The sequence below is a fragment of the Dioscorea cayenensis genome, chromosome 11 (assembly GCF_009730915.1).
Source record: "Dioscorea cayenensis subsp. rotundata cultivar TDr96_F1 chromosome 11, TDr96_F1_v2_PseudoChromosome.rev07_lg8_w22 25.fasta, whole genome shotgun sequence".
NCBI lineage: Eukaryota > Viridiplantae > Streptophyta > Magnoliopsida > Dioscoreales > Dioscoreaceae > Dioscorea > Dioscorea cayenensis.
Genome location: NC_052481.1, coordinates 20,506,646 through 20,522,679, shown reverse-complemented (window position 1 = coordinate 20,522,679; position 16,034 = coordinate 20,506,646). Strand labels below are relative to the sequence as shown.

The 16,034-nt window shown below is 32.6% G+C and overlaps 3 protein-coding genes and 1 pseudogene across 3 annotated transcripts; 1 reads left to right on the top strand and 3 right to left on the bottom strand.

The window, feature by feature from the left end:
- The first annotated feature begins 952 nt into the window (after window positions 1–952).
- Window positions 953–3,263, top strand: LOC120272239 (F-box/kelch-repeat protein At5g42360-like). Its single transcript, XM_039279003.1, has one exon. It carries the CDS (start codon window positions 1,383–1,385, stop codon window positions 3,225–3,227), a length of 1,845 nt encoding a protein of 614 aa, XP_039134937.1. The 5' UTR covers window positions 953–1,382; the 3' UTR covers window positions 3,228–3,263.
- Window positions 3,264–3,290: 27 nt separating this feature from the next.
- On the bottom strand, window positions 3,291–5,209 carry LOC120271737 (uncharacterized protein At4g15970-like). Its single transcript, XM_039278412.1, has 2 exons — window positions 4,682–5,209; window positions 3,291–3,825 (listed from the first exon to the last, which is right to left on the bottom strand). The coding sequence occupies exons 1-2, from the start codon at window positions 5,207–5,209 to the stop codon at window positions 3,325–3,327; spliced, it is 1,029 nt and encodes a 342-aa protein (XP_039134346.1). The 3' UTR covers window positions 3,291–3,324.
- A 1,951-nt stretch (window positions 5,210–7,160) lies between these two features.
- On the bottom strand, window positions 7,161–9,245 carry LOC120271736 (annotated as a pseudogene).
- Window positions 9,246–10,515: 1,270 nt separating this feature from the next.
- LOC120272566 (uncharacterized protein At4g15970-like) lies at window positions 10,516–12,519 on the bottom strand. Its single transcript, XM_039279424.1, has 2 exons — window positions 11,978–12,519; window positions 10,516–11,082 (listed from the first exon to the last, which is right to left on the bottom strand). Exons 1-2 carry the CDS (start codon window positions 12,506–12,508, stop codon window positions 10,582–10,584), a joined length of 1,032 nt encoding a protein of 343 aa, XP_039135358.1. The 5' UTR covers window positions 12,509–12,519; the 3' UTR covers window positions 10,516–10,581.
- Between the last annotated feature and the right edge of the window lie 3,515 nt (window positions 12,520–16,034).

Below are 16,034 nucleotides of genomic sequence, written 5' to 3'. Positions count from 1 at the left end.
TTATTACAAAGTTTTAAGAATATTTTTGTCCATAAAATTAACAACTCTTCTCAATCATTCAATTTGGATGGTTTAGAAATGGAGTGTTTTCAACCCTCCATTTACCTTCTAAACCCTTACTCCCTCCTCTAACTCTTCTCCCCATGCAAAGGTCAAAGAACCCTTATCTCCAAACCCCCCCTCAACCCTTCCTCCCAAACAAAGCCATAGATGTTTCTGTAGAGGGTGGCAACAGGAACCTTGCAAAATTGAGGCTCCACTTGATCGTTGGGATGTGCTCTTGTAGTTCAGTTTTTTGGTATCCTGAGATGTATTTATCCAAATGATAAATAAATGGTCAAATTTCCACATAATTGAAGGATATTCTAAAGTAATGCAAGAGAAAATTCCATTATTGCGTTCGATCTAAGTAGATCAACATATCATTCCAATAAGAGAGTTTCTCAGACCCTTCAAATTGGATGCACTTTGCAAATGTTCAACAGCTTCTACATCTGAATAGTAAGAACACACAAGTAGCCATAGTGATTCTATTGAAAAGACATCAACAAATTTGTAAATCTATTTTTCTATGTGTTTAATATAAATTAAAACTTTTATATTATAAACAAACAAAACATAAAAATAGAAATAAATATAAACACAATTATTTATTATTTTAGTACTAATAAAAAAATATTTTAAGAGATATGGATAAGCCACTAATTATATTTTCAATTTCTTTATTATGTCTATATCTTTGATAAATACACACGTGGCAGTGTTGACCCATTGGTCAATGTACTCGCATATGCCGAATTTATGAGGACCAGACTTTTTGAACCCAAAAACGGACCGTTGCCATTAATTTCTCACGTTCGCGTGGGTCCCGTTGTAAGTCAATTTTTAAGTGAGAATAATGAGTGTGTTTTTTTTCTTTATAGTGATTTATGGTTATAAAGCTGATGATCAGCAACCGCATTCCCAGATCTGGAAACTCGATGGATTTCCATGGAATCCAGCTCCAAATCTCTTTCGGTTCCCGCCATTAGGGTTTGTTTCTCTAGCTTTGGATTTCTTCTTTATATTGATTGATTTGGTTGCCGCTGTGAATTTATTGTGTATATTTTGGTGATCATTGAGTGATTCTAGAGTTTGATTCTTGGATTTCTTCGGTATTGCTTTGACTTTAGGTTTTCTTTGGACTCTTTGAATGGTGAATTGTTTTAGGTGTTAAAGGTGTGATCTTTAGCTGTTGGTTTGTGGTTTCTTGTATGATTGCCAGAATTAGAAAAGGAAAGGTGGAATTTTTCTTTGAAAAATGATAATTGAGTAGATGAAAGGTTAGGGTTTGAGGATTGAGTGATTGTATTGTGTGTTTGTGTGTCATTTGTGTACGGAAAATGGTAAATGTGAGTGATTTGAATAGATCAAAAAGTAGTAGTAGGGTAACTCTCTTGAATCATTTTTCTGAGGGAGTGATTAGGGCTAGTGGGATTGCTGATGAGCTCTCCAATGGAGATTCATCTCTTCAGAGGGATTTCAGTGCTTTAAGGTTGTCAAAAAATGTGGCCTTGAATAAGAAGAAGAAGAAGAAAAAGAGTAGCCAAGGTATGTATTGGAGTTGGGGAAGAACACAGGCAAGGTGTTCGTCTTCTGGTCTCATTAGTCGTTATATAAGAGGTGGCGGATGTAGAGTTGGTGCTTGTGATGATTTTGATTTGAGTTTCAGGAAAAGGTCTAATGTTTCAGAGGACTGCATGCTGCATAGGCTGGCTTCTGGGGTTGAAAAAATCGATGTCGAATGCTTGGCTCATGGCACTGCTAGTTTGTTCCAGTGGAAAATTTCAAAAAAGGCGAAGGATGTTGAGGAAACTGTGTGTGAACCAGAACCTATATTTGAAATGCCATTACTCCCTGATGACGTTATGGAGATGATTCTCATTCGGCTTCCCTTGACATCTCTATTGGCTGCTCGTCAAGTGTGCAAGAAGTGGAAATTACTGGCAACCACACCGCATTTTATGCGGATGAGGTTGCAGGGTTCTTATCAGAGTCCGTGGTTGTTCTTGTTTGGCATTTCAACTAATAGATCTTATCATGGTGAGATGCATGCTTTGGATGTTTCACTAGATCAGTGGCATAGGATCAGTGATGATGCGCTGAAGAATAGGTTCATGTTTTCAGTTGCTAGCATGGGCAATGAGATTTACATCGTGGGTGGTTGCTCTAGTTCTGTCCAATTGAACTTGCCATTGAATGACGACTCCTTTAAGGTACACAAAGGGATGTTGGTATTCAATCCTTTGACTGGTTTGTGGCGGAAAGCTGCACCTATGAACTCGGCAAGGTTGCATCCTGTCCTGGGAGTCTTTCATGTTAGTGCCAATTGCAGCATTTTCAATGCAAACACTCATCGCTCCTCAAACCATCATCTAAAGTCTCGGTCGTTTAGGATCTCGGATGTTTATGAAGATCCTCACAGGTTTTCTCTCAGGTGTCAGGTCAGTGATTATCTTCATGAGACTCGCCACCATTCACATGAACTGAACAGAGAACCATCAGAATTTGCCAGAGAAAATAGCAACAATCAGCTGAGATTCGCACTGATCGTCGTTGGTGGTCATCGGATTTCTAGTGCTGGATCATTGTATCATCCTCTAGATACTGGGGAAATCTATGATCCTGTGACAAATAAATGGATAGAAATTGCAAGATTGCCTAGAGATTTTGGGACTGTTTGTTCTGGTGCTGTTTGCAATGCGAAGTTTTATGTCTTCTCAGAGAATGATAAACTTGCAGCCTATGATCTGGAGATGGGCTTGTGGGTTGTGATCCAAGTATCCCAACCACCTCCGCGCATTCAAGAGTACAAACTCAACCTCATATCATGTAATAGTCGATTGTTTATGCTATGCGTATCGTGGGGCGACACAGATGGGCTATTGAACAGGAGGGAGAAAGCTGTGAGGAAGTTATGGGAGTTTGATATATGGCATCACACATGGTCTGAGGTTTCAAGACACCCTGATGCTCCCATGGACAGGAATGCAACCTTTGTAGCTGATGACGATAAGATTTATGGTACAGAGATTTTTAAAATATTTGGTCAGCTAGTTGATTTCTTAACTGTGTGTTCTGTTTCTGATCCTGAACCGCGGTGGAGCCGATTATCAAGAAAGCATGCATTGCCTGAAGCAGATGGTGTTTCATTCCTGATAAAAAACATGCTGGTGTTGCAACTCTGAAGTGCATTGCAGTTTCTGTTATCAAATTCAGATGAATCTCTTCCATTTTCTATTGATGGGGTTTTCTGCAACAAGAACAGAACAAAACACAGTTGTTTTAACCAAGCGAAGCAAGACTACAATTCTTCGGCACACTCCAAGCCATTCTCTGACTTTGTCTCTCCTCCGGACTCATTGACATATACCTTCCCCAATCATTGAGCATCAAAACAAGGTCATGAATTTTTCTCCCTAAACCAATACAGCAATTAGCATGCATTGTACAAACTTTATTGAAATCTTTACTCGGTTCGCAAAAGCCACCAAAATAGGTGGTATCAAGAAATCTAATCTTTACTCCTAATTCTCTTGTGAATGCATTCTTCTTGATCAAATTTAAAACCTCTTGTTCATTGACACCAGGATACCTTTCTTGTGATTTGAACCAATACTTGAAAAAACTTATGGTCTTGTTGTTTGATTTCACATACATAAAACCTCCATTTGGTTTATTGTTTAAGTCATTTGGATTGCCCACAAAATAGTCACATGCTATTTGAAAATCTCCATCTTTATAGAAATGTGGTAGAGGATTTCTGAACCACATTATATCAGTGTCCTGTAAAACAATTTAAACAATTAAATAATCTTAGCCATTAATTTCTATTCATCATCTTAAAACAATATTCTGAAACACATACTTCAGCCAACAAAATCAAACTCACAAAATAAAAAACTAAAGCTCAAATTTGTTTAGTACCTGTCATCTCAATCTCTGATCATTCAACCCTATTTCAAATATTAATTCCACCCACTATTTTAAATATTAATTCCATCCCTATTTGAAGTATATTTTTGTGGTTTTTTTTCTTAATTTTTTCCCCCTCTGTTTTTTAAAACTCACATACTATATTCAGTCCAAGGATAGTCCAAGGATATGCATAAGACGTCGAATTAATCCTCAACACACATGTACCCAAGATTCCTCTCTCAACTCTAAATTAAATATTAATTCTACCCACTATTTAAAGTGTATTTTTGTGACTTCCCTCTTATATCTATTTTTTTTCTTTGTGGTTTCTTTCCTTTATTTATTTATTTTTTCTCTTTTTTTAAAACTCACATACTATGTCCAGTCTAAGGATATGCATAAGATGTCGAGTTAATCCTCAACACACATGTACCTAAAATTCCTCTCTCAACCCTAAATCAAATATTAATTCTACCCATCATTTAAAGTGTATTTTTGTGACTTCCCTCTTATATCTATTTCTTTTTTTCAATACGCCAATTTAATTTATTTTTATTTTTATTTATAAAATATGGAACAATGACACATCAGAAAAAAAAAAGCAAAAAATATAAAAGTTAATATTTTAATACTGTGCCATTCATCTTATCCTACCTAATTATTAAATTCTCAACTCATCATAATAATAATAATAATAATAATAATAAGCAGAAGAGAAACATACTGAGAAGATGAAGTCAAAGCCCAAGTCAAGAATAGTTCCAAGAAACTCAAGCCTCCTCCACATCATCTTCAAGTAATCACCGGACATGAAGTTCTTATGCTCTGAAAAGTCAACGCCTTCAGTGGTCAACGCAAAGCAGTGCTTGTGCACCTGCATGCACCTCACGTAACCCTTCTTATCCATGGCCACCACCACCAAATGATCCAACAACTCACTCGTTTCATTCCCAAGCTTGAAGCTCTCCATGAACAAGTCCAGCACTGAACCCGGTGAAATCCACGCCGAGTTCACCGTCGTTAAGATCACTGTCTTATTGTCCGCCATGGCAGCGGAGCTGAGAACTCGCCGGAGCTTCATTTCTTCAGTAACGCCGGCGGGGAGAGAGGTCAGAAGAGGCCATGAGTTGTCCATGGTGGAGGCCAGGTAGATGAGAGAGCAGGGTAAGACGACGGCGGCGAGCAGGATTGCCGGAGGGAGGAGGCGGCGGCGCCAGCTTTGAACTGTCTCGAGATCTCCGTCGGAGTGCATTGAGATTCGTGCTTTGGTGTTGATAGTGGTGATGAGGGTTGTGTTAATTGTGTTTAAAACGTGAGAGGTCATGATTTATATTTGGAAGGTTGAGTTGGATGTCTACACATGGTAGGAACATTAAATTTTACAGTGAATTTAGGAATTTTATAAAGCATTAAATATTATATTTAATAATTAAGGTAGTTTATAATTTTTAATAAATCTTATTTAATTATATATTATATTAAATTACGTTTTAAATAAAAATAATTTTTAACAATTAATATAATTTTTATAAATTTTAGATTACTAATAAATTTATAAGGGACGGATGTAGTATATATAACAATTTGGTGTAATGTGTATAACTTGTGTGGGTTTATTTTATTTGATTTATCCTATTGATTCGGATAAAAAATAATTTTTTTACTTTTAGGCTGTGTTTGATTGCCCTTTTTTCTCCTGGAAAAAATTTTTACTGGTCATTTTCCAATGTTTGTTTGCTAAAATTTTTCATAGAAAATTTTTCCATAAGCTCTATCACGTGACCATTTTTCCTCATTCCCACCTTGGGAAAAGTTTTCCAGAAAAAACGTAACAGGTGAAATAATAACTTGCGATTGAAATATTTAAAATAACTTTTCTTTTAAAAATTAAAAAAAAAGTTTTATCTTTTTTTTTTTAATTTTTTTTAAAAAAAGATAAATTATATAACTTGATAATATTTTAAATAAATTTATCCAGTGAACAGATCCCGCGGCGTTTTGACGGTAAGATTCAATTCCACGTAGCGTTGTTTATAATTTTAAAATAACATTTTTTTAAAAAAATTTAAAAGAAAAGTTTTTCCTTTTCTTTTAATTTTTTTTAAAAAAATATAAATTATATAACTTGATAATATTTTAAATAAATTTATCCAGGTTAGTGAAGAGATCCCATGGTAAGATTCAATTCACGTAGCGCTGTTTATAATTTTAATGATTTTAAAAAAAATTCATGGAAAATGTGATTTTTTTACAGGAAAATTGATGCAATCAAACAATGAGGTTTTTTTCATGGAAAATATTTTATTTTCCGTGGAAAAAAAGAGCAATCAAACAACAAAATCTAAATTTTCTATAGAATTTTTTTATTTTTTTAGCTAGAAAAATAATGCCAATCAAACGACTATTTTTTCATTTACCATGTAAAATTTTCCATGAAAAAATATTCCATGGAAAAATTTTCTTTTTCAGCCATTTTCCATGTTGCCAATCAAACACGGGCTTATTTTTTTACATTTTTTTCTTAGTTTCACTGTATATCTTGTTCCTCTGATCCTTGCATCTCAGGAAGTCTGTTAATAATAAAATATTTTTTTGAATATATTTTTAAAAAATTTAAAATAAAATGCTACCTGATAGGTTAGATATAAACTCATTATGCTCACCCCTAAATGTATTTAATATGATGGATTAGATTTTTTGAGAAAGTTTTCTTAAATTGTTTCATCTAATGAGATTGTGGAGCAAATATGTAGATAAACATAAAAATAAATTTATATATAGAAAAAAGTGTCCAATGTCATCTACAAATTAATATTTATGCAAAATCTTGGTGGGATGAGATTATAAAATCTAAATGCATGGTTTAACTATAAATATTTATATATTTTTTGGTTTTCATTTTTTTAAAACACAACATGAAAAAATAATAAAATACAGTACAACTTCTTAAATTCTTTTTGTACTAATCATGATAAAAAAAAATCAAATACAAAACAATACAAGTATTTATATAATAAGTCAATCATTTGCATTGTGCTGGATTGCTGGTATATATATTCTCATGTAATAATTAATCAAATACACTCTAAACTATTAAGATATAGGTTTTTTTTTCTCTTTAAAATCATATAATTCTAATTACATAAAAAAATCATAAATAAATAACATTTAAAAAAAAAAATTAGATCATATCACCTTACATTTTAATTAATCGGCGCAAAACTACACTCCTTCGGTACACTCCAAGACATTCTCTGAGTTTGTCTTTCCTCTGAACTCATCCTTATATACTTCCTCCAATCATCAAGCACCAAACCAAGGTCATGTATTTTCCGGTTCAAGCCAATACAACAATTAGCATGCATAGTACAAACCTGGTTGAAATCTTTGCTAGGTTGACAGAATCCACCGAAATTAACAGTATCCAGAAATTTGATTTTCACTCCTAATTCTCTTGTGTATGAGTCCTTCTTGATGAAATTCAAAACATCTTGATCATGATACCCAGAATAATTACCTTTTGATGAATACCAATACTTGCAAAAATTTATGGTCTTATTGTTGGATTTGGCATAATGAAAACCAGTATTTGCAACGTTGTTCATGTTCTCTGAATTGTCCCTAAAACTATCACAAGACAATTGAATATCTCCATCTGCATAGAAATGTAGCAAAGGATTTCTGAACCACATTATATCAGCATCCTGTTAAAAGAAGTTAAAAACAAATAGTTATTTTAATAAATAACAATTTAATTAACTTATTTGGTCATTCAAAAGGTTTCATGAGAAATTTTTGCATGCATGAGCAGTTGTGTATATAAACTCCAATGAATAATTAATAAATTAATTAAAATAAAGACACTCTCATGGAAAGAAGATTAATGGTGTCAAATAAAGAGAATTACTCTAATTATAATAATAAAAATAAAGTATTATAACATAGAGAGGTTTTACCCAAAATTAATCTAGAACCTTGAATAAAAATAAAATATTTATACTTTCACAATATACCTAATGAAAAATAATTAATTAAATTCAAAAATCAAAGCAGATATTTTTGTTTAATCTATTATTACAAAAATAGTCTAACTTTTTAGGAGCTCATGCCACTTGAATTCCTTCCCCTAGTTTTCTAATAATCTAAGTTAACAATTACAGAACTCAAAATCTAAGCATGTAATTCATATAACCATAAAAACAAAAAGAATATAAAAAAATATAATATAAAGTACAAATACTTCCTTCTCTAAACTCCAAATTATTTTTTTATTAAAAAAAATAATTTTTACAGCTTAACTTCTAAAAAAAATTATCATCAATTATCAATATCCTTATATATAAGATTTAAAACCTAAATCATAAAAATATATAACCAACTTCTCCACGTGCTACTAAAAACTTTCATAAAAATAAAAAATAAAACTAAATCAAAACATAAAAACATAAAAGAATGAACTCACATACAATCATAATATGATTTAAAAAAGAATCTAAATTTTACCACTATATGAGCCATCCTCTCAAGTTCTCAGCAATAAATAAATAAATCAACACACAAAAGCATAAATAAACCATAAACAAGAGCATATAATGAAAAATGAACACACAAACTACACTCCAATTCTTATTTTTACAAACTAAACATCTTAAAAACAATATCATCAATTCACAACATGATAATATAATTCAAAACACATAGAACCAAAAACTCTCATAAAAGTTGATAAATAAATAAACAAAAGCATGCAAGCATACCGTGAGAATATAGCTAAAACCCAACTCAAGCACAGTTCCAAGGAACTCAATCCTCCTCCACGTCAGCTTCAAATAGTCAGCGGTCATGTAGTTCTTCTGTTCTGAAAAGTCAACCCCCTCAGTGGTCAACGCGAAGCAATGGCCCATGCATTTCCATGCATCTCACGTACCCCTTCTCATCCATGGCCACCACCACCAAATGATTCAATAACTCTCTTGTTCCATTCCCAATCTTCAAACTCTCCATGAATAAGTCCATCATAGAACCCGGTGCCATCCACGCCGAGTTCACCATCGTTATGATCACCGTCTTCTTCTCGTCACCCATCGCCGCCGCGCTCATGACTCGCCGGAGCTCCTCCTTCCATGAGGTTTGTGTGGTCGGAAAGAGCTTGGAGAGGGAGTTGAAGGTGGTGCCCGGGCTGACGGAAAGGTAGAAGAGTGTGCAAGGGATGGTGACCGCGGCGAGGAGGAGAATCACCGGCAGGATCCTCCGGAGTTCTTTGGCATCTCCGGTGAACTGCATTGAGATTCGTGCTTGTTGTTTTTGTTGTGGTGGTGGGCGGTGGTGGTTGATGGTCTGAGGTTTTATAGTGATAATGTGATCTTGAGTGTTATTTATTTATTTTTTTGAAAATTTTGATTTTGATTTAGTTTAGAGTATGGGGATATATATATATAGTATTTTAAAAATAAAATATAAATATGTATGGGATATGCTTTGTTAAGTGGATAGAATTAGTTTAGAATAATTAAGAAAAAAATTTAAATGTAGCTAATTAAGATTTTCTTTCCAGATCTTTGAAGATGATTTAAAAACAAACTTATATATATATATATATATATCTTCTAGGGATGTCCCCAGAATTCATATCTGGGATGTAACTAGGAGCCGTTAGATCATTTGATCTAACGGCTCCCCCCAAAACCACACTGAAATTCTCTTTACCAAAACCACATGTCCCTATCTCCACAAACGCCTCCACAGCATCCACTGTCTCCGTCTCCACCAACGCCTTCTCCCCCGTCTCCACCAACGCCCCATCGTCTCTCGTGTTAAAGGTTTAGATCCATCTCTCTATAGATCAATCGATTCCTTCCTCTCATTCAACCGATTCCTTCCTCTCATTCGTTTTTCTGATTGATTTGAGTGTTAATTTGTTCTTGAAATGCTGTTAATTTCGAGATTGAATAATATTTCATTTGATTCGGTATTGACGAAATGTTTATCGTGAAAATCAGAATGTTATTAGATGGAGATTGTTGCTATAAAGATGGGCTTTATTTTTTGTTATTTTTTTTTTGTTAATTGGTTGATGCACTTGTTTATATGAATCAAAGTTTGAATTTTGTTGATGTTGAAGAATCTAAGGCTGCAACATTAGACATCCCCAGATATGGATTATGGGGACCTCCCTAAAAGACTTATCCCTATATATATATATATATATTAGAATTTATAAATTTAATTTGGTGCCATTTTTGTAAGAAATCTCTTACAAATTAATTAAATCAGAAGAATGTTCAGTTCGACCAACTCATTTCCTAACACGTATATATATGTGCATGTACGTACCTTCATCCATGTAACACTATTTAATGTAATAATGTCCGTATTCCTCTAGCTAACTATTATTTTGATAATTAGATATTTTGAATAATTTTACTGAAATCCATACATCCAAGAGATATTTTATTATTTATTTTTTTCAACTTGCAATTGCTTGAGTACATGTCCATCTTAACAATCTTAATCAACACAAAACTATTAAAATACAAATCGGATGTTCATCAAATCCTCTTGATTATTCATATATAATTTTTTTTTAAAAAATTCACACAACAATCCTATAAAACAACAAGCATGCTAACCAAGTGGAGCGAGACTACAATTTTTCGGCGCACCCCAAGACATTCTTTGAGTTTGTCTTTCCTCTGAACTCATCCTCATATACTTCCTCCAATCATCAAGCACCAAACCAAGGTCATGTATTTTCCGGCTCAAGCCAATACAACAATTAGCATGCATAGTACAAACCTGGTTGAAATCTTTGCTGGGTTGACAAAATCCACCGAAATTAACCGTATCAAGAAATTTAAATTTTACCCCTAATTCTCTTGCGTATGAGTCTTTTTTGATAAAATTAAAAACATCTTGATCATGATGCCGAGAATAATTAACTCTTGATGAATACCAATACTTGTAAAAATTTATGGTCTTGTTGTTGGATTTGACATAATAAAAACCAGTATTTGCAACGTTGTTCATGTCCTCTGAAAAGCCACTAAATCTATCACAAGAAAATTGAATATCTCCATCTGAATAGAAATGTAGCAAAGGATTTCTTAACCACATTATATCAGCGTCCTGTTAAAAGAAGTTAAAAGCAAATAGTTATTTTAATATATAACAATTTAATTAACTTATTTGGTCATTAAAATTAAAGGTTTCATGAGAAATTCTTGCATGCATAAACACTTGTGTATATAAACTCCAATGAATAATTAATAAATCAATTAAAATAAAGACACTCTCATTGAAAGAAGATTAATGGTGTCAAATAAAGAGAATTAGTCTAATTATAATAATAAAAACAAAGTATTATAACATAGAGAGGTTTTACCCAAAATTAATCTAGAACCTTGAATAAAAATAAAATATTTATACTTTCACAAGATGCCTAATGAAAATAATTAATTAAATTCAAAAATAAAAATAGATTTTTTTTAATAATCTAACTTTTGAGGAGCACATGCCACTTGAATTCCTTCCCTTAGTTTTCTAATAATCTAACAAGCTAACAATTACAGAACTCTTAAATCCAATCAGGTAATTCATATAACCATAATAAATAAATAAATAAATAAACAACAACAACAATAATAATAATAATTGATTCACTAAACTCCAAATTAATTTTAATTAAAAAGTTTTTTTTAGATCCCTCATGTATTTATTTCTTTTCTTCTTTTTTTTTTTTTAAAAAACACAGGCCAGTAAAATTTATTTCCATTAAAATATAGACAATGATATATCAAGGACATACACAAAATATATAGTTAATCCCTCACCATACTTTTTCTTTTTTCAAAAATAAATAAACCAAATTCATTAATAAACTCTCACCACACTTGCACGTATCCTCATTGTGCTTGAAATGAACGCTCATTTTATCCTACCTAATTACTAAACTCTAATAATAATAATAATAATAATAATAATAATAATAATAATAATAATAATAATAATAATAATAACATACTGAGAAGATGAAGTCAAAGCCCAAGTTAAGAATAGTTCCAAGAAACTCAAGCCTTCTCCACATCATCTTCAAGTAACCACCGGACATGAAGTTCTTCTGCTCTGAAAAGTCAACGCCTTCAGTGGTCAACGCGAAACAGTGGTTGTGCACCTGCATGCACCTCACGTAACCCTTCTCATCCATGGCCACCAACACCAAATGATCCAACAACTCACTCGTCCCATTCCCAAGCTTGAAGCTCTCCATGAACAAATCCATCACCGAACCCGGTGATATCCAAGCAGAGTTCACCATCGTTAAAATCACCGTCTTCTTGTCCGCCATGGCCGCGGCCTTGAGAACTTGCCGGAGGTCTTGAGAGGAGGAGGAGGAGGAGGGGGTAATCGGCTGAGAGGGGTTGGAGAGGAGGAACCAGGTGGTGGATGGCGTGGGGCTGAGGTAGAGGAGAGTGCATGGGAGGGTCACTGCGGCGAGGAGGAGGATTGCCTTGTGGAGGCGCCGCCGTGCCACTTGATCTCCGGTGATTCGCATCGAGATTTGTGCTTCTTTATTGTAACGATGATGATGATGATGATGATGATTGGGTGGGCTTATGGCTTTATAGTGAGGAGGAAGTGGGTGCAGTGGGCATGGAGAAAGCGTGGGATAAAAATGGAATTTCCTTTATTTATTTATTTTGTTTAATTTAAATTTTATTATTTTATTGTTTTTTTGTCATAGACGCATATAATGGAACAGAGGTATGCGAGCTAATTCTGTTTAATTTTTTTGTTATTTTTATTTATTTGTGTGAGAAAAAATGGTCTTAATTAATATATTTTTTGTTTCAATATAAAGGATTGAATTTGACTGGTTTTGATCAGTTGAGTGTGATAATAATAATAATAATAATATGAGGTATGCTTGGTTGTGCGGATAGAAGTTGTTTAGAATAATTAAGAAATAAAATTTAATAGTTAAGATTTAATTTTTCTTATGTTTCTAGAAAAAAGACTTATATATATATATATATATATATATATATAACATGAGATTTTCTTTCTTATAAATATGTATATTTTGGAATTTATAAATTTAATTTGGTTCCAATTTGTAAGAAATCTCGTACAAATTAATTAAATCATAATTATGTTCAACCAAATCATTTTTTAGCACGTAGGCATATGTACAAACTTGCACCTTCGTTCATGCAATATTATTCAATGTATTATTTAATGAATAATGTCCGTATCCACTATCCATCGGCAAGGAGGACTATAGATAATTATTTATGTGATTTTGTTTTAATAAAAGATTATTAGTGAGTTGCTAACCACCCTTTTATTTTATTGACACCATGTCCTCTATGCAGAGTACTTGTGCCTTCTATCAAAGAAATAAGTTTGAATGTGAAAGTACAAGTGTGATGAAGTAGTATCTTCATGTCTATACACACACATTTGAAATATGGTTACTCATATTTTGTAAGAAAAAATAATTTAAAAAAATTATTAGTGAGTTAATTACAATGCATGTAAGAAAAGTATGACTCTATTTTTACATATTTATGATAGTTCTGGTGGGTAGTGTGATTAAGAGAGTTACTCAAAAACTCACTAGAATAAGGAATACACACAATCAAACAAGATAAAGAAAACACATAAATTGGTAACCCACTTTAGCACAACCTTGCCTACATCTGGGGAGCAAAGCTCGGAAAAACAATCCACTTAAAGAGGTGATAGAATAAAGAGTATAACTCTCCCTTACTCACTCAAGACAAAGAATACCCTCTTAAGATTGCCCGATGCCCACTCTCCTCAACCCTCACCAAAGGGTCTCTCACTTGTGGCTCATCCTAAATTTTCAAGCAGGATATCTTATATAGACGCACCTACGTCCACTTGATCCTTCCTTTTCTAGAATTCTCTGTGGCTTTCTAACTTGGACACCTTCCAAAGTTAGATGTTGTAACACCCAGTTACAACACTGCCCACCTTACTAAACATGATTGAGTTCTAGCCATTGCACCCGAACTTGAGACACTTTCAACCCTCCCAGTTCCTTCAGTCCGCTTCGTAGCAGTTGACTTGTCCCGAACTCCTCCTGCTTGCAACCGCTTCCTTCCTCACGTCACTTCAGTAGGTCCCCTCTCTTGAGGGACGTGCCTACCAAGGCACACGCAACCATCTCACCATAGATGATCACCGAAGATCTCCCGATCTTCTTTCCAAACTTGGTCCAAGTTTGGTCTTCCCAAATGATTTTCGTTTGACTCATGGAAATATTGTTACTAAACTTGATCTCATCTCATCCAAGTTTAGCCTTCAATATCTTCAAACATGATCCTATTCATCCATGCTTGGATCTTCAAATCTTCAATCAAATCTCAAGTAACCTTCAATCAATCCTTCATATATGATTTGTCTCCTTGAATAACTCCGTCCATAATTAGCTCTTAGATCTCCCTTCAAATTATGTTGCTAAATATAGTCTGGAGAATCACATTGGTTTGTCCTTGTCTATCTTAGTTTGTGTCTTCAAATAGCTTCACACCAAACTAAGTTTCATGCAATCTTCATGATGATCTTTTATTCTTGCCAATAATAGAATATTCATCTCTTTTAAAATAGATCTTTCCTAAAAGGAGTTTTATTAAAAACATGATTTATCATCCCGGATCTTACCAAGGATAGATACAATCATACATAAGATAAAATTTACCTTTCTTGAAGAGATCCTTTTAACTTTATACCCTTTCCAAAATTAGTTAATCATCACATGAATCATTAAGAGGAATTTCTTCTAAATATAGTCTCCAAATATGATTTTCTGAGCTTCATATCTTCATATGCCATATCATTAAGCTTTAGTCACAACATCATCCTAGTTACTTCTTTTTTTGCCAAGTCATCATTGCCTAGTCATCTTCTTTTGGCATGTCACCTCTTGGCTTGTCACATAATGCCAATCCACGTCGTTAGACTTAACAATTTATTTTGTTTTTTTATGTTTGGGTATGTGATAAAAGAGTTTTTAGATTTTTGGTATTTTTATAATTTTATGTTCGTTTTTAAAGAATGAATAATGCTTGTCTTTTTTTTAATCCGTTACTTACATCTGATTTGATTTATTGATGATGGATTTCCTATTTATTAAGAATATGTAAATAATATCACATGATATAATATATATATATATATATATATACCTATTTATATGGATTGTTAAGAATGTCAGAAGAGATTTTAAGAAGTTTTAGATATAAATTTTTCAATTTTGATGAATTTCATTTTATAAATTAAATTAAGTGGATTTCGCCCACTAATTGTTTGATTGATTAGTACAGTGAATTCATTGCATATCAGAATATTATTTTATATACTTATATTTTATTATATTAGTAATAAATATAAATCTAAAAAGTCTAAAACCGTAATTATCACTTCCACAAACCCTCAATGCTACTATTTCAATGCTATGTTTGAAATTTTGAAATTAAAAAAAAATTTTAAAAATGGTGATTCTAATTTTAAAAAGATTTTATATAATTAAACTATTTTACAACAATATGCTTGTACAAAAAAAATTTCATGGTATGAGCCACGTTTGCAATGAATAGGTACTTGGATACTATGAAATGTTGGGTATACATATGTTACGTAGCTTTGGTGAGCTATTAAAAATATTATAAAAAAAAACTAGTGAGATAAATATCAGTGCAATATCATTATGAATCATAGGCTAACGTAAAGAAGGACAAATGTTATTTTTTTAAATTAAAAAAATAAAAAATGGTGTAAAACTAAATGACAAATATAATATATTATATTATTAAATATTTGCTATATATGCTTTATATATATATATATATATATATATATATATATATATAGAGGTTGCATCTTTTGAGTATGCTCCTAGATTCCATATCTATGAATGTTGATCTTGAACCGTCGGATTGAGATCCAATGAACTCAACACTTTTGATTTGAATTTTACGATAGATATCAACAGTAATACTGATTTATGAATAATAATATAGTAAAAAATGAAATGTACAGTATTTTCATCTGAA